Below are 25,729 nucleotides of genomic sequence, written 5' to 3' on the forward strand. Positions count from 1 at the left end.
CACCTGTCCAACCATTTATAGAACTTGCTCTATTTCTCTGGCAATGTCAGGTTGGAAAGGAGGACATGTTAGGCCAGCACGGGTGGAGACTAGGTGAGGCTCCTGGACAAAGGATTTCTTTTTTAAATGGGGGGAAAAGGTGGTTTAGGGGGAAATGTAAAAAAAAAAAGTAACTAATGTGACATTTTGTTTCTATGTTGCCTGTTTAGTTAATTCAGACTGTAAGCTTTTCAGGATGGGGAACATATCTTTCCATGTATATAGAGCTAGGCCCAGATTCTCATGTGTCATTTGGCACTACTGCACTATAAACAATCCTCCCAAGCAAATGAGAAACCCATGGTACAGAAGTGATTTTTTTTTTTTTATTGACACTAGCCAGTGCAGGGGGGAGAGATAAATCTGAGACAATGAGGTTTAAAAAAAAAAAAAGAAAAAGAAAAAAAAAAGAGGAAAGAAAAAAAGAAAAATCTCAAAGTAGGTGAAACATCTAGGTTCATAGTTCACAGGAGCAGAATCTCTTTCCAATTCCTTTCTGCCTTTTCTTCTTTTTTCCCCTCTTAATATGGGAAGACACATCAAAAGCAGGAAATGTAATCAGTGGTGAGGGTTTAGCTATATACTCCCAGAGACATAAACCCAAATACACTGTTGAGAATGGATGGAATATTAATTTAACCCTTCTGTCAGGCAGCTGTTAGTCTTTTAGCTTCCAAGTAGATATTCACAAGTTAGTGGAAGTATCTACTTGGAATGGGAGCAAGGGGAGACAGCAGCAAGGCAGGAATAGGATTTTGACTGGATTCATAGTACTACCATCTGCACGCACTAGCAGCTGAGTCACTGACTGTTTTTAGTGAGGCCTTAACTGTAGTGACTCATGCGTATGTAGTGTTTTGGCCCCACAGAACTTCCCAGGATGGTTTTTCATGGAAATGAGCCAACAGTCTTCTTTAAAGCATAATTTCCAATAATTACAAATAGCAAGTGTAAAGTCAACATGAATTGCCCAGATTTCTGTCTGATCATGCAACACATACATCACAATCTCCTGTGCCCTAAGAAGTCTCAAACTCACCTGCCAGTTTCTCACAGCGGGCTTCAACATGTAATGTGGCAGCTTCCTCAATCCTTATTTTCAGTGTAGAGATGCCACTACCACAGTGCAGTGAAAGTAGGATCTTCCAATTTGTCACGTGGCTAAATCATGTACTGCAGATGCCTATGTTTTGTTTTACGAGTCTCTGAATAACTGCCATCCTACCAGTTTTAAATCAGACAAGTTGTTAAATCCTTGCAGAATGAAAATAAATGTGTTTAATGTGTCAGTTGTAATTTATGATCATTTTCTGAAACCCCACACATGCAACCATGTTTATCTATTAAAATGCCAGCCATACGTTATACATTAACTAAAACCATTCTGTAACTTTATTGATATATTTTGTGGAGTTCACATATTTTTGTACAGCAAACATAACACTGTAGCTGCAGCACTATTGTTTAATAGCAGCAAGGTATATTTTATAATCTGGGTATGTGGACAATAAATAGTCTGTTTCTTTGGATGTGAATGTTTAAAATGAAGTTCTGCTGCAGCTTCATAATGTGATTGCTATTTTACAGAGCTTATACACAAAAATATATATGCAATCTTTTTGTCTATATTTTATACAAATACAACAGTAGTTTGTGAATACATTTTAAAGTACATATACATGATAAGCAATTCAATTTCCCATATCACAGGATAGCAATTTTAAATGCAAGAAACATATACAAATTCAGTCTGGAATGCAGGGGTGGTTTTTTTGTTTGTTTTTTTGCTTTCTATTTTTGACTCAATCTTTATCATTAAAACATTTTAGCATACAAGTCCAAACATTTTTTTCCCCACTAGCCAAAAATACAATTTCAGCAATCCAAGTCAGGTTCAGGTGCGTCATCCATTCCCCAATATAGTTTTCCCAGTTTTTGTCTAAATTCAAAGGGCTCTTAGCAACATACAGTATGTTCTTCACTCCACACCATAGAAAAAGCCCACATTTCATTTTAACTAACAGTCATCCTCTAGTTTTGTGAACAAAAGTCGGGCTTGTCTGGGTATACATTTGCATGTCCAAGATTTTCCTTTTGCAAGTGCATATGAATACATTGTGGTGTTGTACAAAGTTCATTAATGACAAATTAAGTCACAGTATAAAAATATATCGTATACCTACAGGTCTAGTATAGTCTTTTTTCTAGGGGTAAAAGTACATCTGAATGAGACAGAAAGGTTTGTAGCACCATGAGAGGAGTTGTATCCCAAGTTACATTAGCAGCATGATCCAATATAACAATATTGCAGGAGTGTTTCTGAGAAGATAAACATTCATTCTGGTTCAACTGTACCACTGAAGCTTATACTGAAAAGTGTTTACATATGATTAGCAATAGTTCTGTGTCACTTCCAGGGCTAGATAACTGCTATCAAAAAACACTGCCTTCCAACAAAGTAAGACACCCTTATTGTATAAGGGCTTTGGGACTTTCCAGATACACTTTTGAACTAGAATGCATTACTTTATTTTGACTTTCTGTGTAATGTTAAACAGGTGGTGGTTTTAATTGTACGCTAGGAGGATTGCAGGATGGGTAGCTGAGTGTCTACACAGTTTATAGCAAAGTACATTTCATAGGCCTTCTATAGACTGAAAAGTATGTAGAATGAGCTGCTAAACCAGTGTATGAGACAAACAGACATAACCAAGGGTGCAGTCCTGCTTCCCTTTAATTTAATGGTGTAAGATCAGGCCCTATATTTACTTCAGACAGCAGCATAGCTAAGATAGGATATTTTAAAATTCGATGACAGTTTACCATCCAAAACTCCAGAGTGCACAGTTTATAATTGGTGAGGAACGCATGACTAATTTTTTTTATTGGTGTTAAAAATGGCAGTAGAAGACAGTGTAGTTTGAAACTTGTAAACCTAGTAAAAAACCATTGTAAAAGCCTTAAGAAAGACACACTGGTTTTGTGCAATATAGCAAATTGATAAGAAAACACTGTAAAAATGTACCTGTTTAAAATTACGTCTACCATTTTGTACACAAAGCATTATACCAAAGTCCTACATATATGTAATCTAATGGCACTTGAAACAAGTTATAATAAAAGTTTTTATAATAAAAAGCATAACCTGTAAGAAATTTTCTTAAAAGGTTTAGGGTTTCTTTTTGAAAGTGCTATATCTTGTAATATGTGTAACATAGAGGTTGAACAAGCTTTATTTTAAAAAATATTGGCCTATAATACATGTATAGCTCACTAGGCAAATGATCCTGAAAATATGTACTCTTAACATTCATTATTAGCTTAATAAGCAATCAGCTCTGGCTCATGTTTCAGTCAGTATATGGTTTTTAAAAACCGCTACTGTGAAATTAACAATAAATCACTCTATTCCACAATTTACTACTAAATAAAGCACAAGCAACAAGTACACAAAAATATATGTATTTAAAAAAAGACATACTAGAAGTTTAAAAGTTGCACAAAGAGTGGTGCATGATCAGCCAGCCTCCCTCCCTCCCCTCCCCTGAAAAAATAAAAATCAACTCGGTAACAAGAAAGTAGGGTTTAAAAACTGACATTTTAATAGTGGCCAATAATAATTCTGCCTAAAATATACTCTAAAGCACTAATGTGTTAATATTGCTTACAGTGTCAATCTGCTTCCACATATTCATACATCCTAGTTCAGTAGCAAACATACATCATGTAGCCACCAACTGAAGCCCTGACTGAATGAGGTTCAATATCTTGTCTGAGGTCCCTATTTCTGAAGTGAAATGTCAATCCCTTTTTACAAAGCTAAGGCACTACCATTAGTAGTAAAGATTCTGGTTATATACTAAGAAAAAGGATGCTGGCAAAAAAAATTTCAATCAAGTCTAATCAGAACTAAAACTGATAAACAAATGGCACTTTTTCTAAATGCTAGATACACACCACTTCCATCCCCTTAAGTAATGGGATAGGTCTGTCAGAATGTTCTGTGTTGGCAGTTAAGATTAAACTAATTTGCAACACTAACAAGTGGCCTTCCCTGCTGCCAGACTAACAATTCACTGTAGTTCTGAAATTGGTGATATGCATATTCATTTTCCAACAGCTGCGTATATTGACAAACACAACCTAATGGAATTGTCTGTCTCCAATCGCCTTTTCTGGGTGACAAATGTGGCTATGAAGGGTATGATTCTGTGAGATTCTGTGCACCCAAAACTTTTCAGAAGTTGAAGATGCTCAGTTCCACATACAATATGGCCCATTAAGGAATGGAATCCATTTATCTTCAGCTCAAACTGGTTAAACAAGATCCAGAATAAAGTAACTTCTTTCCACTTGCTTTTTATCTTATGCTTGCTGGTTTAAACTAGTATTAAAGTGTTTCTGTTCTGTTTATTTTGTGCTCTTTTCACACAATGTTTTTCTTTCCTTAAAATGCTTGGGGTGGAGGAAGGAGGAAGCAATACTGAACACATCATTCAACTAAAGATGTAGGTAAGCAATCTGTTTCATAGAAACTAAAGGAAGCAGTCATGAAGCAGAGCTAAAGTCCACTTTGAGATAATATGCTCCTAAACTCAACATCTAGGAGTAGTTTGCAGAATTTGAAAAGGTATTATCCTTATTAATACATCCTTATTTTAATGCCTTTGGAACACAAACACATTTATAAAAACATTATCTTTCAGTAATAAAATTTAAATACATATAAGTATAAAATAGTAAAACTACACCTGCATATTGCTCCTAGAGAAAAAAAAAGTAGGAGCTAATGATAAAATACTGGGAGCAAAAGCTCCTTCAATGGGAGCAACTTTTGTTTCTGTGAAGTATATTTATTTTAACCACTTAAAACCTTGTATGCATCCTCACTACTGAGTGATACTAATGTATTTCATTTTTATTTTTTAATTCCTTATCCAAAAATGACAAGGAAAATGAATATTAGTATTGCGTTAAAGCAAATCTAGCTTGCATTTACACATCACAGTTATTTCTCTTTTGGTTATTAGGGGTATATCAGATTAGGTAAAAGTGGTGTAAGCAATATGCTTTTACTTCACTCCTAAGAGTCCTGTCTTTAAACCTTGGCAATGGGCAAAAAGTCCCTAGCCAAGTACCCAGGTGTAGTAAGTGTGATTAACATTTAACTTGTCGCTTAGGAGGACATAACACACCACGTCACACAACTGAAAAGATCCACTCCACTTTAAAAAATGAAAATTGATATCTGCAAATTTACATTCACTCTCTGACTGCAGACTCACATTGAACTGACACTAGATATAAAACTTCTGGCTGGACTTGACCCACACTTTGGCTGTGGCAGCTGGGAAAGACTGATGCCTACAGATGTGAATATAAAATCTGAAGACTCCTATGCAGTACTTTTTCTATACTAAAAAGAAAAACAGCAAGTTAAGAATTAAATAAAAAATTGTGACAAAACATTCTGCACTACTAAATTACAAAACTCCTATATTTCAGGGTCAGCCATTAATTTTGCCTCTTTTCCCTTCACCAGAGTCACAAAAACACAACACAGTTCCAATTTTAACTGGACACATTGGCCAATTAAGCAAGAATAATTTTGTCGCTGAGTAATTAAGTTAAATTGCTTCTTATCCAATCTTGATACAGGGAGCAACAATTTAAGCCAGAAAATAGTAAGTTCTTAATACCTTTCATAATGACTTTAAGTCAAAATGAAAAGTATGTACACATTTCCAACAAGGAAGTTTGAATTCTATACTAATTTAAAAAAAAATATTTCAGATTATGGACCAGATAAAATACCACCATTTAGTTCATTTGAAGATCTTCAGGAAGCTGTGTGTAAAATTAAAACCTAGGATTCTATTACAAAATGCACAAAATGTAAAATGGTCGAGCTACCATTTACTTGGCAAAACAGAATGACTGATACATTTGAAAAAAGTTTTAAACAAGGGGTGTGTGTGAAAGTTTAGTAGGAATTGCTTTCTATTTTTTTTATCAGTGTGTCAATTAGCAGTGAAAATTCAAACAATACATTGAGACTTTTTTAAAAAACCAAAGTAAACACAGTTGAGAATAAAACACTTTCAAAACATGTAAAAGTTAATTTAAATTTCTTACTGGCTTCATGAGATTGGTACTGTACAAAAGCAGAGGATTTGTAATGTCTTATAGTAGGCACTAAGTTAAAAATGATTACCTAAGGCATTTCTACAAATAGACAGTAATAAGCCAGCTTTGTACATCCTATTGGAAAGCTTGATGAAAACGTGGTAGGGTGGTGGTTGTGCTTAGACTACTTGCGAAAGCTGCTGACAATGAGTGCAGGGACCCAAGACCTATACTATTGCTAGGATCATGAGGATCCTGTGTTTGTGGTGGAAGTTGAGCCATTGAAGAATGTGCCTCCTCCTGTGTATAACTCATTCCAAGATTTCCCACTGAAACAGAAGGGTTATAGGGAGGGCCATTTACTGGTATGAAGCTGAACAACTGAGAAAAGTCCAACGGTTGGGTATTTAGAGGTTCACTAATGGAAACAGAGCTTTTAGAAAGGGAAACCTCCCCAGATCCATCATCTAGTGGCCCTACTTGAGGATCCAACCCTAATTTAGATGAAGATGCTTGAGAATCCTGGGATGAAGAAGGTATACCACTTTGCAACTCCATTAAGTAACTTTCAATTTCCCCTTTCAATGGCTGTTCTTTTTCAGGCATAGAAATTGCATATGAGGTAGAACTGAGTGGATATTTCAAAGATAGCTGGTGAGATGGGTGGACAGACTCCATATCTATTGGACAAGGCATTCCCAAGGGTAATGATGTGGTGACCATTTGGTGTGCAGACGCAGAACTCTGCATGGACTGAATTTGAGTGTTGTAGAGATTCAATTGTAAAGTGTTTGTAAATGGCTTTGATGTCAGCTCACTGGAAGGTAAAGACATCACTGGAAGCAGCTCATCCTTTATAGGCACAGAAACATTGCAGGTAAAGGGATCTAGAAGGTCCATTGGCTCTGTTTTGACCTTCAAAAGTTCTTGGTTGTGACTTTTCTTCATATGGCGTGTTAGGTGATCTTTCCGCCCGAATCTCTGTGCACAATACTGACAGAGGAAGTCCTTTCTTCCAGTGTGCACTACCATGTGTCTACGGACATCCTTTCGGGTGTAGAACCGACGATCACAGTGTTCACACTGGTGCTTTTTCTCCTTTACTCCACCCGATGACTTGCCTGCATGAGTTTTTAGGTGCTCCAGCAGCACTCCCGTGCTTTCAAATGTCTGCAAACATACCTTACAGGTGAGGTCACCGCTTGTTGCAGCATGCAAAGCCAGGTGACGCTTAAACCCAAGCTTGGTATTGTAGTTCTTTCCACATTCTTCACACTTAAAGGCCTCTTTGTTGGGATTGTGTGTATGTAGGTGATTCTTTAGGTGATCTTTTCGGTGAAACATTTTCTCACAATAATTACACTTGTGGGTTTTCTCAGGAGAATGAGTAGCCATATGCCTTTAAACACAGATATATTCTGTAAGTAATTATTTTGATCAAAAGGTACAAGTGTTCATTTTTTTTAATGGCAGCTAAATACTACACTAACGTTTCTTCACAACAGAATCTTTTTTAGCTGACAGCAGGACACTACAAAGATAGTTTGACAAATTTAAATATAGCAAAACATGAACATTACATTTAAATTGACACTTTAGTTTTTGGTGGTTTTAGCTACTGGAACACGGATATGGGCAAGTATGAAAGTACTTGTGTAAATGTCCATAGCCAAAATTTTCTCAGTCCACACACTTTTCTTGTTGCAACTCCTAATACAAATGAAAATTCTATTCTCATTTATAAAAACAAACCCAAAGACATTAACTGGTAAACTTACATACTGTAATTTAGAATTCTAGAAACAAACCAATGTCTACTTTAATTAACATTTCCTCTCTGCAAATCAGCTGAAGAATGTGTACACAAATATATACTTTTACAAGGCTTAAAATGGCCAACATAAAATAGATAATATAATCTGAAAGATAAATAGAGTTTAATACCTTAGTAATTTGTACTTAGAAACAAAGGCCTTGGTGCAGTCTTGTTGTGTGCACTTGTAGGGCCTCTCTCCTGTGTGAGAGTATGAGTGAACCTTTAATTTCTCAACACTGTTAAAGGCCTTGTCACACAGTTGGCAAGGAAAGTTTTTTCTTGGTTTGGTTTCACCACGCTTACGTTTCCCTGAAGGGACTTTCTGGGTATCTCTTACTTCTGACAAATCACCAGGGATGACAGTGGCCATCGCAGCCTAAACCAGGCCTTCTTGTTGGACACTTGGGAATTGCCCAACTCCACTAAATGATTTAGCTTTAGATGGCTTCTCAAGTTTCATGTGGTCGTAAAAGAAAGCAAAAGGGGACTGGAAAAAAAAATAAGAAACAACTAGTTTGTAACTAAACTTAATTTTGAAGTTTACTTGCTATGTGATGCTTCTGAATAAAACTTAATAAAATTAGGTTCAGCTGGTCTAATGTAATACCTGTTGGCTTCTTTATGCTATTTGTCACAATTCTTAAAATGCATTGCTCAGGATGAACAGATCCACATGTGCCCTGACACTACACCTTGTAACTTTTCCTTAGGGCACTGATGGAGAATAGCAATGTTTCAGAAAGATTACAGAAGGCATCAAAAATAACTTTACTCAAAACTATACAGATAAAGCTGACTTTTGGCAGCTGCAGATTTCACAAGGGATTAAACTGTACTTGTGTATATATAAATAAAGTATACACAATGTTCCAGTTAATGCCTAGTGAAATTTTCCTGCAACTGTATACTGTACTAAGTCAAAATTGATATGGATAAAGATATCTATAAATTAGGCTTTTTTCAGCTCAACACTGGAAATATCCATCCTCCCCAAATAATTCCTACATCATAAAATAGAGAAAATGTTGAGAGTTGGATTAGATCAAGATGGAAACACTTATTCATTCATTCTAGCAGGATCACAATCTAGCTTGAGGTATTAAGATCTATGAAATACATGAGAAACCCACTCAGGAGGAGGTCTATCCCATTGAAATTGTCTGTTGGAAAGAGTAGCTCTGAATTCTTAATCTGGTAATATACGGTAGCAACTGATTTTTGGTGATCTCACAGTGTTTTACAATCTTTTATTGCCAAAAGTACTACAGCACTATTTTAAACATCAAAACTCAACTGCGATTTGAAATACCAAAGGATCCAGTGTGACATAGATCAAAAGCTGGATCTACAACAGCCTGGGAAAAGGCAGCATGAGAACACCAGAATGAATGACAGAGTTCAATATAAAAGGCAGGCAGGATTTGAAGGAGTTGAATTTGGCATTTCTATCGCAATGAGTAATTTCCAGGTTTTGAAAATCCAATGCACAAGTACCATCAGCTCAGGAATTCTGGCTGAGCAACTGTTCTAGATGCAGTTTTGCCACAGACACCAGAGATTGTTGTCAATAGCCTGAGCTGATGGTTTTGAAGTGCAGCTCTCTGTTGGCATTGGAGGGCACTATTCCCAAGCTTGCTGCCTCCTTCAGTATCTCAGCTCCCTGCTGTGTGCTTCGGCATGCTTGTAGCTTAAAAGAAGCAGCTGTTGGGACAGGTGGGGAAGAGCAGCCAGGAGTCAGGCAAAGAGCACCAGGCAACAGCTGCTCCAAGCTAATGCCCCCTCCCCTAGTGAACAAAATGAACTGTCCCTAGCTGGCGGTGAAGGGAGGATAGCTAGCTTCCAAGGCAGCCTGTCCCCTGGATCAGCTGTCCTCTCCTCCCCATTGCCACTGGGTTTCCGTTTAGGGGACAATGAGGTAGCAAACATTGCTTGGAAAAGGGACTTTAGAACAATCCCCAAGTGAAATGGGCTTTCAGCTTGAAGAGAAAAGCAGAGGGACCTTGCAAAAGTGTCCAGGACATACCACTTAGGAGAGCCGGAGAGAGCATGAAGGAAATTGTCTCTCCTGTTGGTCAGGAGGAAAAGAAAGAAAGGGTCCTCCTTAAAACGTGTGTTCATTTTATGTACATTTCAGATTGAATTTTAAACCGAAAATGCATTGAGTGTGTCTGCATATGCCTCCTCTCTTAAAGGGTAAAAACATGAATTGACAGACCAAGAAGGTATTATTCTATTTTTTAAATCTCATGATATTTTTGCTGTTGTGCTTTTTTAATTTGAAGGATTAGCAACACTGCAACCTTAAACCATCAGACTGAAAATTTATTATAAAGCTGTATCAGTGGTTAACTACAGCATTATTTTTTTTAAGTTAACCAGTAACGGAAGAGAGGTGTCTTCAAGAATGGTGATTCTTCAAGAGTTGCCTCCATACATTCACACTCATGAGATGGGAGCATTGGGAACCAGTTCCTGAGTGGGAACGTACATAGGCATCAAAGAAGAAGCTTAGTTTCAGCCCTCCTCCCCTATCAAATGATGAAATGAATCAGTCAATTGGAAACTTGAGGCCAAATTCTTCTTCACTTACATAAGGGTAAAAGCCCAGACCAATTTTTCCATGACTTAACTGAGTTATTTCTGATTTATACTGATATGAGAGAAGGATCTGGCCCAACAACTTTAAAGTTAAGTTAAATTTGTGGACAAAAAGATTTACCAAAGTCCCTTTTAATCAGAATTTGAGAAATAAAATTAAACTAACTTCACTGCAATTGAAGTCACTGATCCTCTATATGTACTATATTTCTCCCCCCCTTCAAAGCCTCTAGTTCTCTAACCTCTGTCTCAAAAATAAAATCACAGAATGCTGAAAAGGATCAAGCAGAGTTAATAATGTTTAATTTTCCTATGATCCAAACGAATTAAGATGATTTTGAATTCATTGTGCTAAAAACGTACCCAATATGCATTGTTAAAACAAATTAAGAGTGGATTGACCCTATGATTAAGATAGTGATTTGTTTAAAAATGTTGTTCTTATTGCTATTCCTAGGGTATTTTCAATAGTTAATGAAGAACTTCAGAATTATCTTTCAATATTAAAAAAAATTCACTTTTCACCTGTGGATGTATAGACTGAGCAATGAAGACAAAGTTTAAAAACACTGATGCTCAAATATTACATTTTCCGAAGACCAGCTGAACGAATTTTATATATGAGTAAAAACGCCTGTTTGTGACTCAACATATCACTTAAAATTCTCACTCTCATTGGTGCTTTCACAACTGTAGGATGAATGATGATATACACTATCAAAATCTACTGCATTACATACATCATACATTTTATACCATTTTAAAAGAAGTGCGTACTTAAAAATGAATTATGGTAGCCTTTGTTTTAATGCACACCTGATGGTAGCCCAGTAAAGTCCTCAGATTTTGGTCTTAACCAGTTCCGCTGACTCTTCTTGGAGGAAACCAGAATCCAGTACTTCCCATTTTTGCTGGTCTGAAAAACAAGGAAGAAAGAATGAATAAGACTTTAGTGAAACCAATATATTCAGAAAGGCGGAGAGGCGGGAAGAGGGACGAAAAGGGAGCAGGTGGTACAGGAAGGGAAAATTAAAGAGGTAGAGAAATAGCCCAGGTATAGAATTAGATCTAATGCTGATTAAAATTCAATGGATTTATTGCATAACAAGTATCAATTAATGACTAAAATTTACATAAGTCCACTTATAGAACTTCAGTTAGTTCTGCATTTGGTAGTAACAATAAAAAGAAAAGATTACATATCAGCAAAGGATTTATCTAAAAAGTAAAAGAATGATTGATTGATTTGGAAATTAAATAAATCCCTGAAATATTGGGCCTAGCCTTAAAGTCCTCACACAGTACTAATCTTAAAAAAAAAAAAAAAAAAGCTATCTAAGAAAGGACTTCTGGATGGGCCCAACATTGCAAGAACGTAACTCTTTCATCCTGCTTAATTATACAGGAAATATCTCCTTCGAAGTTAATCTGCAAAGGGAGGAAAAAAATAACACATTCTTTTTTGCTTCTTTATGGTGTATATAAATAAGCCATGACATTTTTTTTTCTAGGGATGTCAAGCAATTAAAAAAATTAATTGCAATTAAATGCACAATCTAATGCATTGTTCAACAATAATAGAATACCATTTTATTAAATATTTTTGGATGTTTTCTACATTTTCAAAGATATTTATTTCAATTAAAACACAGAATATAAAGTGTACAGTGCTCGTTTTATATTTAATTTTGATTACAAATATATGCACTGTTAAAAACAAAAAAAATAGTATTTTTCAATTCATCTAATACAAGTACTGTAGTGCAGTCTCTTTATCATGAAAGTTGAACTTACAAATGTAGAATTATGTACCAGAAAAACTGCATTAAAAAATAAAAGAATGTAAAACTTTAGTGCCTACAAGTCCAATCAGTCCTACTTCTTGTTCAGCCAATCACTCAAACAAGTTTGTTTACATTTGCAGAAGATAATGCTGCCTGCTTCTTTTTACAATGTCACCTGAGAACAGGTGTTTGCATGGCACGGTTGTAGCTGGCGTGACAAGATATTTACATACCAGATGCGCTTAAGAGTCATGTCCCTTGATTTTTCCAACCACCATGCCAGAGGACATGTCCATGCTGATGACGGGTTCTGCTCAATAACGATCCAAAGCAGTGGGGTCCGACATATGTTAATTTTCTTCATCTGAGTCAGATGCCACCAGCAGAAGGTTGATTTTCTTTTTTGGTGGTTTGGGTTCTGTAGTTTCCACATCAGGGTATTGCTCTTTTAAGACTTCTGGAAGCATGCTCCACACCTTGTCCCTCTTAGGTTTCAGAAGGCACTTCAGATTCTTGAATCTTGCATTGAGTGCTGTAGCTATCTTTAGAAATTTCACATTGATATCTTCTTTGCATTTTCTGAAATTTGCAGTGAAAGTGCTCTTAAAATGAACAACGTGCTGGGTCATCTGAGACTGCTATAACATGAAATATATGGCAGAATGTGGGTAAAACAGGGCAGGAGACATACAATTCTCACCCAAGGAATTCAATCACAAATTTAATTAACTTTTTTTTAAATGAGCGTCATCAGCATGGAAGCATGTCCTCTGGAACGATGGCAGAAGCATGAAGAGGCATATGAATCTTTAGTGCATCTGGCACGTAAATATCTTGCGACGCCAGCTACATCAGTGTCATGTGAACGCCTGTTCTCACTTTCAGGTGACATAGGCAGCATTACCTCCCATAAATGTAAACAAACTTGTTTCTCTTAGCGATTGGCTGAATAAGAAGTAGGACTGAGAAGACTTGTAGGGTCTAAAGTTTTACATGGTTTTGTTTTTGAGTACAGTTATGTAACAAAAAAATCTAAATTCATAAGTTGCACTTTCATGATAAAGAGATTGCACTATGGTACTTGAATGGGGTGAATTGAAAAATACTATTCCTTTTGCTTATCATTTTTACAGTGCAAATATTTGTAATAAAAATAAATACAAAGTGAGCACTGTACACTTAGTATTCTGTGTTGTAATTGAAATCAATATATTTGAAAATGCAGAAAAACATTCAAAAATATTTAATACATTTCTATTGGTATTCTATTGTTTAACAGTGCAATTAATTTTTTAAATTGAGATTAATTTTAGTTAATCATCTGAATTAATTGTGATTAATCGACAGGCTTAGTTTTTTCCTTATAAATATCAAATCTCTCTTCCTGTTTCTTACTGCAAGGCTTCCTGAATGATAACGATGTATTGCAAGCTTACTCAATCCCTAACTGTAAGGACGAGGTGTTGAATCTCTCCATCTGTTTTAGTTAAGTAGGTATGAAGCCCCATGTTTTCTGTGGCACACTGTCCCTGAAAATTCTGTGACAGGAACCCCAGGAATTATGTAGCACTCTCATACCAAACCTTCTCCCTCTGTACTACCTTGTCCACTCCAGTACAGTATTCTTTATTCGGGTATCCAATTCAACTTCACACAACCCCAACTTTCACTGTGCTGCAAAGTTTTGTATGGAAAATGCGTAACTGCATTAAAAAGTACTTGGGGGAGGGGGCGGAGGAGAGACTGAAGGTTGCTGACACCTGGAAAGGAATATTCGGGGCGTTTCATATCCAGGAAGGTGGGAGAAGCATTTTGGTATGAAGGAGGGAATACAGCTCTTCTTTCCCACTCTTTCAAGCACAGGTTACTTTAAACGTGGGGAACAAGATTTAAATTCCTCATTTCCAATCCATGTAGACCTTTACAACCAGCTACTCTAACTTTACCCTGTATTAACATCTGACATTACCAAGAACCAGGAAGAGAGTACATTAAAGGGAGAGATAGCTCATTGGTTTGAGCATTGGCCTGCTAAACCCAGAGTTGTGAGTTCAATCCTTGAGGGGGCCACATCAGGATCTGGGGCAAAAATCAGTACTTGGTTCTGCAAGTGGAGGCAGGGGGCTGGACTTGATGGCCTTTCAAGGTCCCTTCCAGTTCTAGGAGATGGGTATATCTCCAATTATTATAAAAATATATATATAATCTACTAAAATGATCTGCAGTGAAATAGTTAACAGCTCTCTGCTATCAGAGCTATTGTTTCAAGCTGTCTGCAGACAAAAGCAGATATAATTGCATAGATTTACAGAGAAAATAAAATGCACTTCTGAAAGTAGTGAATGCTATAGAGAAGGTAAGTCAGGTGCACTTATTTACCCACTCTATAAAGAACAAGAACAAGGCAATGTTCCTCCAACAAGAAGAATATTTTTAAATTAGGGCTGTCAATCACAGTTAACTCACAAAAATGGATCACGATTAATTGCAGTTTTAATCACACTGTTAAACAGAATACCAATTGAAATTTATTAAATATTTGGGATGTTTTTCTACATTTTCAAATATATTTATTTCAATTACAACACAGAATGCAAAGTGTAGAGTACTCACTTTATATTATTTTTATTACAAATATTTGCACTGTAAAAATGATAAACAAAAGAAATAGTAATTTTCAATTCACCTCATTCAAGTACCATAGTGCTATCTCTTTATCATGAAAACTTTGATTCTAGATCACAGTGACAAGGCAAATTCATGGAGAAGAACAATTATGCTGCAACATGCATAGCTGCACAGACACATTACAGTAAGGGCTTTGTCGGAGTGTTAAACAAAAACCCTGATAATAAAATTAACTGCACTCAAATTTACCAGATTTTACTTTCTTGGCACTGTGATGCTATAATTCTACTAGTTCTCCAATTTTTGAGAATCTTCCCAGGCAGACAAGACTTGAATTTCTAATATTTGTATTTAAAAAAAAAATGGTACAAATCCCTGTTTGCCCTTTACAGGTAACTTAACAGTTTGAAAACTAATTGCATTTTAAAAACATTTTTAAATGACTTGAACTCCAAAAATCTAGGCCAAGACAATTGAATTATTTGATTGAAGAACCAGACAAGATTCCTCAATAGGGCTTGCAGCCTAAATTATTATTTCCATAGGAATTTCAATTGTTACAAATAATTAGTTTCACTACTTCTTTAAAAAAATATTTATTTATTTTAATATAATTAGTGAGAGTTAGGTCTCCTGAATTTATGAAGGGATCTAAAGGAGATGAAAGAACCTACCAGTTTGTAAACTAGACTTCAGCAGGGGAAAGATCCAGGAAACATTAATTAGAGGTATAATAAGGATGTAATTAATGATACAAATCATGGAATTATAGCAACATGCCATATTTGAAATATTTTAATGGTCTGAGGAACAAAAGAACTGCTAGTTAAAGAGGTTGACATATTTTACTTGAACATCAGGATTCCTAGATATGCTAAAACTACAATTCAAAAGAACCCTGCTTTTGTGGATTAAATACTAGTATATATATATAGTGTGTGTGCGTGTGTGTGTGAAACTGCAGTAAAATGGCTACATATGGGTTGGAGAAAAGAAAACAAAATCCAAGCACATGGGGAGATGAGTAGTATTTGAAATTCATTGTAGAACAATTAAAAAATCTGAGTGAAGAATGAAAATATATTCAATGATCCTAAGAAACAAAAACAGGAGAATGACCTATAGACAGTGAGAGATCAAATTTATGCCTCAGGCAAACTACTTAATAGATAACATATTCCTCTTCCTATTAGGGAATATATAAACATAGATATCAAAAGTAAAACAGAGAAAATCATTCTAGAATTATATCAGGAAGTAGTGAGAGCATGTTAGCAAGTACATTACTGGATGTATAATTATGGTTGTGCTGTTGTTAGTATAATATCAAGTCAGAGTAAGTACAAAATACAGGGATTTTAGAATTTCATTAATTCAAAATTACAGAATTTAAGCCTTTATTACTTGGCAAAAGAGAGATTCACAGTAGACAGAAACAGGTTGAAGTGCACAAGATTTAGGAAGAATAGGAGCTGTGTCTCTTTCAAGCTACGACAAACACAAGTAGCAAGAGAGCACCTCTCTAAGCTGAGGAAAAAGCTGGATTCAAAGTGGCAAGTAGACATCCCTTCCCCCCCCAGAGCTGGTAACATGTAGCTCGGGCTACCAAAGTTAGAATAGAAATAATCTTATGACTAGTAGTTAAGCAAGCCTTTGCCACCAAAATCCTAAAGTTTTCTATCCTAGCCATGAAAGTATTGGCAAGTTTAAAAAAAGATATTAAGCTTGTTGAACTACAGAGCACCATCTTTTTATGTTAGAAAACAACTCATTTTTACTCTACGTTATAGCAGCATAACAATGAATACTAGCACAATGGTGTACATCACCTTTTCTGAACACAAAGAACATAAAAATTTTGCTATGCATATCTTATTTAGTTTGTGGACATGTAAGAAACGAACTTACCAAACTACCATGAGCTAATATGTTATTATTTAAAAAGCCATAATATTGAAATCTCTTTGTGTGCTTTCAATGTTTAAAATGGACCTAAGTAATTTGAAATCTTCAGAGCTCAGTTTGGGTTACTAGATATCCCAAATTATATACTGAATTAAAGGAAATGAGTTGATTATGGTTAACCAGTCTGATCCCTGCAGCGTGTTATGTGGTTTTTTTTGTTTGTTTCTAGGATTTCTCTGGCACCACAGGGATGCTTTTCTGAGAACTTTGCAAAGACTATGGTGCAAACAATTTTGGAGCTGTAAACAACTCCTGTCAATGTGCCTAAAGCCTGTATACAAGTGGATTTTTATATTTCAAGATCAAATTAAAAATAATTTGCACAAATTCATGTTTAATATGGTGGAACTTTAATTCGCTAACAAAGGCAAAGAAACTGCTACTGCAGCAGCAAAATGTTATTTGCATGTATGAAAATGTCACTTTATATACAGAACAAATGATAGGCAATGGTGAATTTTGTATATGCATAAATTAGCATAACCAGAGTGCACAGTAGTAATATCAGAATCAAATTCATTTATGTAATTGATATTTTCCATTTATTATCTTTCACAAAGTGTAATACAATCTTCTCAAAATCTCTTCAGCTTCTAATAGCCATAAGCTATTCATTTCAAAAGAAGTTTTATGTACCTGTATGTTTGAAGTTTACTGTTTAACAAGTATAATTAGGTTGCAGAGCAAGGCAAAGTGGTATAATAGGTTAGCAATAACTTTTCACTTCTCGTGAAGGGGATTCTACTCCTGACCTGGTGCTGAATGCATTCAGTAGTCAATAAAGTCAAATGACATTTTGGTTGTCAGGTTCTAGTCCATTGGTAGAAAGTGAAAATGAAATTGATGAACTCATACTAATCTTTCATTCATGCACTTTATGGCATATAGCAATAGTGGTTTTTTGCTTTTTGTTTTGTTTTTATTAAATAATTTAGCACAACTGACATGTCTCTTCTAGAGGCACCCAGAGATGGAATTGCATGGAAAAATGCAGCTCCCAGTCATATCACTTCTCTGTGTTCATTTGAGCTGCATTCATAACCATGTGCTGAAAAGTAGAACGTACCAATGATTTTAGCAATTTCACTTTGAAAGTCTGCTATGCAGGCAGCACAAAGGAACTGGCTGTGCTGGAAAAGCTAGCAGGATGCCAAAAGGCAGGGCCAGTTTTTAAGTAGCATGGTCTGAAGAATTAAGCATGGGACTGGGAATGAGGAAAGTCTTGAATTCTAATTGCAACTCTGCCAATAATTCACCATGTGGGCAAGTCATCTTTCTGTCTCAATTTCTCCAACTGTGAAATGGGGATAATATTTACCTTCCTGCCTAACAGGGACATTGTGAGGATTAGCTATTTAATGAGCACAAAGTACTATATAAATGCTAACTAGTAGTATTGAACAGGGCAAGAACAGTACAATGCCCTACACGGGAGAGGTAGACACACTGCTACAGAAAAAGTTCCCATAGATTTGGGACAACTGTACAATTCACAAGTGATAGAAATAACGCTACAAACAGAAATTAGTTTTTACAACCCATGTATTGAATGTACATGATACATATAAATACAACAGTCAAAAAAAGTGTACTAAGGGCCCAGTTCTGCCCTATGTCAGATGGCAACTGAATACTTCTCTGACTTCATTAAGACTTGGTGTGCACTTAAAACTTACACTGACGGTGCTACAGTGCTCAGACTGTGAAAAATCCACAGCCTGAGCACTCTAGCTATGCCCATTCAGAGTGCTGTAGCTACGCCACCACACACTCCGGCATAGACACAGATAGGCTGATGGAAGAATGGTTTGTTGACCTAGCTACTGGCCCTTTGGGAAGTGGAGTTCCTACAGCAATGGAAAAAAACCCTTCCATTGCTGCTGTCTGCATCTACCCTACGGGGCTATGGCAGCATAGCTATGGAATTGAAGCTATGCCCCCATAGTGCAGACATGGCCTATGACTGCCTGGGGTGCAAACTGGGGCAGGATTTGGAGAATAGCCTTGTATTTTAGTATGTTTTCTCACTGAAGCTATTCTCGTTAGAACACTGCGAGAGAAAGGGTGTATGAGTGTCTAAGATTTTCAGTTGCTATGCAGCAATAAATGTCCTAAAAAACACTCCACTCTCCAAGAACCTGCTATTCTACCCAAAAAGGAAATAACTTTATAGAAAATTGATGATTTATATTAAAGAAAAATTTTCACTTACATTTATTCAAGATGGCCATTGCTACTACTGCTGGAGCTCTGATGCTGGCTGAGTATATCAAGTGACCCTATGAGCTAAAATACAGAAGCCTTAGGAGAGCATAACTAAAGATGCAGCACACTTAGGACAACTCCCCACCCCCACCCTCACCCCACACATTTTGAAAGAGTTCTCATGGCTTTTGTTGCTTTAAATCTCAAGTAATATTCAATTAATAGTTTAATTATTTTTTTCTATTAAACTTTCGTGGCTTGAATGGGGATTAAAGGGTAGGGTTTGTAAAGAGGCTCAGGTTTCTGTTGCATGCTAAATTGCCTTTTAAAAGGTGAACAAACCACAAAGCTGGTATCAGCAAGCCTTTCTGAACAACTCAGAATATAGTAAAATTTTGGTGCAATTCAGTCAAACACGTAAGTAAACCATCATCCCTATTTTCAAGCAACCACCACCCTCTTCAGCTGCTACTTATATCACCTGTGCACCCATTTCGAAGTTTGTGAAGAAACAAAAAAACTACTAGTTGCCCTAGTGCATCTGAAGTGCCTGGGAATACTTATGATACTGCACTGCTGAGACGAGAACACAAATTTGGGTTTTAAACAAACAAACAAACGACAAATGAGGGATATTTTTCATGCACTGTTTCTTTCTTTGAGAAAAGCCTTCGTCCCAGCACGCAACCTGAATATATGAACTGTGCTGTGGAAAAGCTATGTAGGAGGTGAAGGAAGTAGAGTCATTCACACTCCCAGACTTTTGGATCCACTTCATGACCACTGCTACAGATTGAGGGCTACTGTAGCCACAGCTTTCCGCTGTGCTTTCTCTGTTCCACCAAGTTGGGAAGCGGGATGTTGGAGGGATCCATGTATATTAACAGATCCCTAGTCCCTGTCACAGCCCCACCTCCTAAATCCCTCCATGACTGAGCACAGGGAGCCATCACTAAGAAGTGCTGCATGGCACACAGTGGATGCTGGCTCCCTGCCCTTTCCTGAGGAGCTGCATCCAGACTGGCTGCATCCAGGCTGCATCCTTGTTAGGAATCCATTCCTGCTGAAGCCTGAACCAGGAACCATGGGCTCCTAATGTGACATTGCTACCTATTTCAGCTATTACAAAATCTTCACTGTTCATCAGTAGCCATGGCACCGGTATGCTCTTCAAAGTTTTCCACCACTTTAATAGAGAGATCAATGCAATAGCCCTCAATCTTGAATTGCAAAAGCCTATTTCCAAGGCTAGAAGCCACTTGTACATCCACTATTATTTGTTTTGTTTTATTTTGCTATTAGCTTTTATAACACTGGGATAAACACTGAAATTATAATGCTTTTATATAATTCAGTGGTGTGCCTTCACCTAAAATACAGTGTGCATTTATAGTCACTCCATCTCCAACAGGCTCTAGCAGAAACAGAAGAGACTGAAAGCCAGGCAATAGAATGAGGTGGTGCATAAAAAAACAAACCAACAGTTCATGTTAAGAGACTGAAAAGATTGGGACTGTTTATATTAGCTAGGAGACATAACAGTATACAAAATAACTAATAGTATAGACCAAAACCAAAGAGTCACTCAATGAAATTAAAATTCAGCAAATTTAAAATAATAATAAAAAAAACTTGTTCACACTAAACAAAATTAGCCTGTGAGTTTTATTACCACAAGATATCATTATGATCAAAAGCTTATTGGGATTAAAAAAAGATTGGACATTTACATAGATAACTAGACTATCCAGAATTATAACAGTAAGGATTATTTTAAAAACAAGTTTTTTTAAAAGGGCTATAAACTCTCATGCTTCAGGGCATAAACCAAATAAATGTGGGTAGGGAGGGAACTTTCCCTTGGGAAGGTTATCCCGTAACAGCCTATTGCAGGGTTTCTTGTATCTTCCTCTGAAGCATCTGGAACTGGCCACTATCAACATAGGATGCTAGACTAGATGAAACACCAGTCTGGATTCCTGTGTCATATAATATCGACAAGCCAAATTGATGGAGTAATACCATGTAAACGTATGCATGGAACCCCAAGTAGCAGCCTCGTATCTCCCTGGAGTTTCTTTTGAGACATGCAGTTGAACCTGCCTTGGATATAGTTGAATACGTTTTAAGACCTCAGGCACTGGGATACCTGCCAGATGACAACAAATATGTATACATAATCTCATCTATTTAATCTTTCAGTAGAAATACTCTGCCCTCTAGATGTATCCCTGTAGGCTATGAACAGCACACGTGTTTTACAGAAGACTTACTCCTGTCCAAGTAATAACTGAGAACTCTTCTCGCATCCAAACAATGCAAACTAGCTTCTCCCAAAATGAAGACTGAATGAAGATTGAAAATCTAGATAAATTACTTACTAAAAACACTTGAAGAGTTGCACAGAACCATCTTATCCTTATGGAACAGTCGGGTGTGGGAGGGGCATAGGAGATTGGATCGTGCACTTTTCACGCTTATGTGATAACTATCAAGAATGCAGCCTTTTTAAAGCAATTGTAATGAAATTAATATAGGAAATCACAAACTGAATCAGACCAATGGTCCACCTAGACCCATATCCTAGCCAACAGTGACCAGTACTGGGGAGGAAAGCATAAGAAATTATTGAGTGGACCATTGCGGGATAATCCATAATGAGATGGTAATGTTTTTGCAGATAATAAAATTGCCTAGGATTAGAGAATACTGTGATGAAATGCAGAGGGATTTAACAAAATTAATTGAATAGGTGGCAAGATGGCAGATGAAATTCAGTGTCTATAATGCAAGGAAAGAAATAATCTGAACTATTCTCATACCCATTGATGAGTTCTATATTAACTTTAGCCAGTGTGACAAAGTTTCTCCTCTACCTTGGTGGGTCCTGCGCTTATTGGCGGATTTGTTCGCCTCACAGATTCACCCTGTGGGTCAGAAACAGCCCAGAGACCTTCCCTTCTGGTAGAAGCCACAGTCCAGGTCAATTCCTCCGGTGCTTGATCAGGAGTTGGGAGGTTTGGGGGGAACCCGGGCCTGCCCTCTACTCCGAGTTCCAGCCCAGGGCCCTGTGGACTGCAGCCGTCTGGAGTGCCTCCTGGTACAGTTGTGCGACAGCTACAACTCCCTGGGCTACTTCCCCATGGCCTCCTCCCAACACCTTCTTTGTTCTCACCACCAGACCTTCCTCCTGGTGTCTGATAACACTTGTACTTCTCAGTCCTCCAGCAGTGTGCCTACTCACTCTCAGCTTCTTGCACACCTCTTGCTCCCAGTTCCTCGCACGCACTTCCTCTCCTCTGGCTCCCTTTGGCCTGACTGGAGTGAGCCCTTGTATAGCATCAGAGGGGCCTTAATTAGAGTCAGGTGCTTAACAGCCTCACCTGATTCTTAGCAGGTTAATTGGAGTCAGGTGTTCTAATTAGCCTGGAGCAGCCCCTGCTCTGGTCACTCAGGGAACAGAAAACTGCTTATCCAGTGGCCAGTATATCTCCCTTCTACTACTCTGCTGTTCCCAACTGGCCTGGGTCTATCACACCAGTCAGAAGAAAAAACCCCAGGGTGCAATTTTGGACAGCTCAGTTAAAACATATGCTCAATATTCAGTGGCAGTCAGAACAACAATCAATATTAAAACGTACAAAGATTGTCAACTAAATAAGTCTATATAGAAATCTATAATGCAGCCTTGCTTGTAATACTATTCCGTTATGGTCACTCCATCTCAAAAAGAAACATCAGAAATAGAAGGGGTCCAGAAACCAGCAGTGACATTTAGAAGAATACACAGATTTCTGGATAAAATATTCTCCATCAGCACTGCATTTCTGCCCCACACAGGTCCACCTACCTATTAAAACCACCTAGAAAATTAATACAACATACTTTTGTTCTGAAGCAAGGAACATTTAAGGCCTAAAAGTACATGCCCTCTTCTCCTTCAACCATAGGTACGTTATCATTACCACAACTGTAATACACACATTACAGACCACATGTTGCAAACTTAATTCTGCCCCCTACAGATACCAATCTTTAATCCAGTTAAGTTCCTTTCACCAACACAACCAATTACCACATCAAACATCCACAACTATTGTGGAAAAAAACAACCTTATAAAGGGATGCATGCAAAAGAGGCAGAGATAAGGTTATCAGAAGGAAATGGAAGAGAAAGTTCAGTGTTTATAGGAGGAAAAGAAACCGAGGTCTGATGATCTCAAGGTTATCTTTCTGAATGGTTTGTCTTCTCATTGTACATATGGGCCCTCAAATGGAAGGTCCTTCAGAGAGGCCTCTCTTAAATGAGACCCCAAAACACATCAGTCACATTGTTTACCTGCTGCATCCGCAGGTTCGGCCAATCATGGCTCCCACAATCGCTGCTCCAGGCCAATGGGGGTGGCGGGAAGCAGCGGCCAGCACATCCCTCACCCCATGCTGCTTTCTGCAGCCCCCATTGGCCTGGGACGGCACACCACGGCCTGTGGGAGCCGCAATTGGCGAAACCTGCGGATGCAGCAGGTAAACAAACTGGCCCGGCCTGCCAGGGTGCTTACCCTGGGGAGCCGCGTGCCAGAGGTTGCCAATCCCTGGTATATGTAATATCTGTTCTTAGAGGCAGAGATGCCAATGAAAGTTCATGGCAAACTGATGCATCAGGCACAATTGGGGATCCAAGTACAGGATGTGAATGGCATATTCAAAGGCTCTCTCAGGGATAGAATAGATGGGGTCTGTCCTCTTGGAAGTAGATATGACTTCGGCAGAGTTTAGTCAAAAATATTCTGCAGGTTCTAAGATGCTTCCATTATCTGGAATGGCCACCTGCCTACATTGTCCTAGGTTACTGTGAGACTCTAGATCAAGCACCTTTGAAAGCTGTCCCAAGATTTCCTCCTTGAAGCTTCTGACAGCATTAGGTGGAGAAGTTACACACTGCCTCATCCTGGACAGTTAAAGGTGGTGAACCCTCAGAAGACTCTTGCATTGCGCCCCTCTCATCTTCAGCATCCCATAAATCTGATCAAAGCCTAGGGAAGAAAACACCTGGGAAGACAAATCTGGTGGAAGGCAACTCTTTCAGTGATGAGAATCTGGCTGAAGTCTCTTTTATGATTTCTCAGGAGGCCATTGTCTAAGCGTCTGACCTCAGGATTATTGTGCTCACATTGACCAATATGGACAGCAGTCCCTGTTGACAAGGGAGATGAAAAAGAGACACCTCCCACCCCTCTCCAGGATCAGAAGATTGCTAGGCAGTTACGTGGGTCTATTGCAAGACCAGAATACAGACCATCATCCTGACCAGAGAGAGCAAGTCAGGAGGCATAAGCTGCACCTGGCATCTCCAGGTAGTAAAAGACCCTAGAAAGATCTTCAGTGTCTATCACCCAGGCAGTTCTTGACACAAAATCTAGTCTTCCTGCAGAAGAGGGCCCACAGTCAAAGTTTGGATTGCAGAAGTTTCCCTGTTCAGAGTAACAGAAGATGAGAAAGATAAGAGCCAGATACATTATATTAAGGAGAGTGTTGCTTCACCATCTGTTAGGACACCTCTGGGACAAGACCAGAAGGAAATATCAATGCCAAAGAAGCCAATGCTGAAGGCTGACACCTAGGCCTCAAGAATGGTTGAGTCCAAGGAGAGCAATACTGTGACATCTCCCACACTAATGAATTGGTTTTGGTCTTTTTTAATACTGTGGAGCAATCCAGCACTGACAGATATGGCATAGATGATCACTGGATCCTCTGCTCTCAGAATGGCAACAAAGCCAAAGAGGTTCCACATCTGATATCAAAGCTCTCTTTGCAAAAGTCTATGCTGAGGCAGCCTCAGTATAGACCTCCTGATCACCAGTACTGGACTTCAGCACAAAGCTGCTCATGACCAACTCACCTCTCCACCTTAACTGCTACTTAAACATCAAGAAATCCCTTAACACTGATGTCACCAATCAGCACTACAGCTAGCCAACTAGGACTTAGGCCACATCTACACTACAAACTTACATCGGTATAACTACGGCTCTCAGGAGTGTGAAAAATCCACACCTCTGAGCAATGCAGTTATACCAATCTAATCCGCAGCATAGACAGCGCTCTGTTGACGGGAGGGCGTTTCCCATTGACATAGCTATCACCTCTCAGGGAGGTGGATTAAAGTACACCAATGAGAGAAGCTCTCCCACTGGCATAACAGCATCTTCATTGAAGTGCTGCAGCTGTACCGCATTTTAAGCAGCGTTTTAAGTGTAAACCTGCCCTTAGACTCTTTAGAATCCCTATATGTTGATCACATCAAGGGCTTAGCACTGGACTGGAATGAAGGAGTCTTTAAAGCTTCCTCAAACAAGGGCTTCTTGAGGCACCTCTGTTTGGGGAGTTGTAAGGACCCACAGGGATTATATCCCTCACCACAGTAGATCAAGCACTGGATTTACTCACCTGTCACCAACATTATAGCTTCAGATGAAGCACTGATCTTAGCAGTGGACATCCCAGCTGCTGAGAGCTAACCAACAGGGCCAAACTAAGTCCACATCAGCACAAAGTGTATGTTGTC

The 25,729-nt window shown here is 38.0% G+C and overlaps 1 protein-coding gene across 4 annotated transcripts in view; it reads right to left on the minus strand.

Moving 5' to 3' along the window:
* Window positions 1-3,584: 3,584 nt before the first annotated feature.
* Window positions 3,585-25,729, minus strand: part of PLAG1 (PLAG1 zinc finger) — a 57,761-nt gene continuing 35,616 nt past the window's right edge. For 2 of the 4 annotated variants that reach the window (XM_039524074.1, XM_039524076.1), the window contains exons 2-4: window positions 11,396-11,495; window positions 8,110-8,468; window positions 3,585-7,564 (exon numbers count right to left, since the gene is read on the minus strand). In XM_039524074.1, the coding sequence (XP_039380008.1) occupies window positions 6,301-7,564; window positions 8,110-8,351 (1,506 nt within the window). In that variant the 5' untranslated portion in view covers window positions 8,352-8,468; window positions 11,396-11,495 and the 3' untranslated portion in view covers window positions 3,585-6,300. Of the gene's footprint in view, window positions 7,565-8,109; window positions 8,469-11,395; window positions 11,496-25,611; window position 25,729 lie in introns of all 4 variants that reach the window. The other 2 variants (XM_039524075.1, XM_039524077.1) reach the window with 2 other exon arrangements.

Source organism: Mauremys reevesii, linkage group 2, assembly GCF_016161935.1.
Source record: "Mauremys reevesii isolate NIE-2019 linkage group 2, ASM1616193v1, whole genome shotgun sequence".
Taxonomy (NCBI): domain Eukaryota; kingdom Metazoa; phylum Chordata; order Testudines; family Geoemydidae; genus Mauremys; species Mauremys reevesii.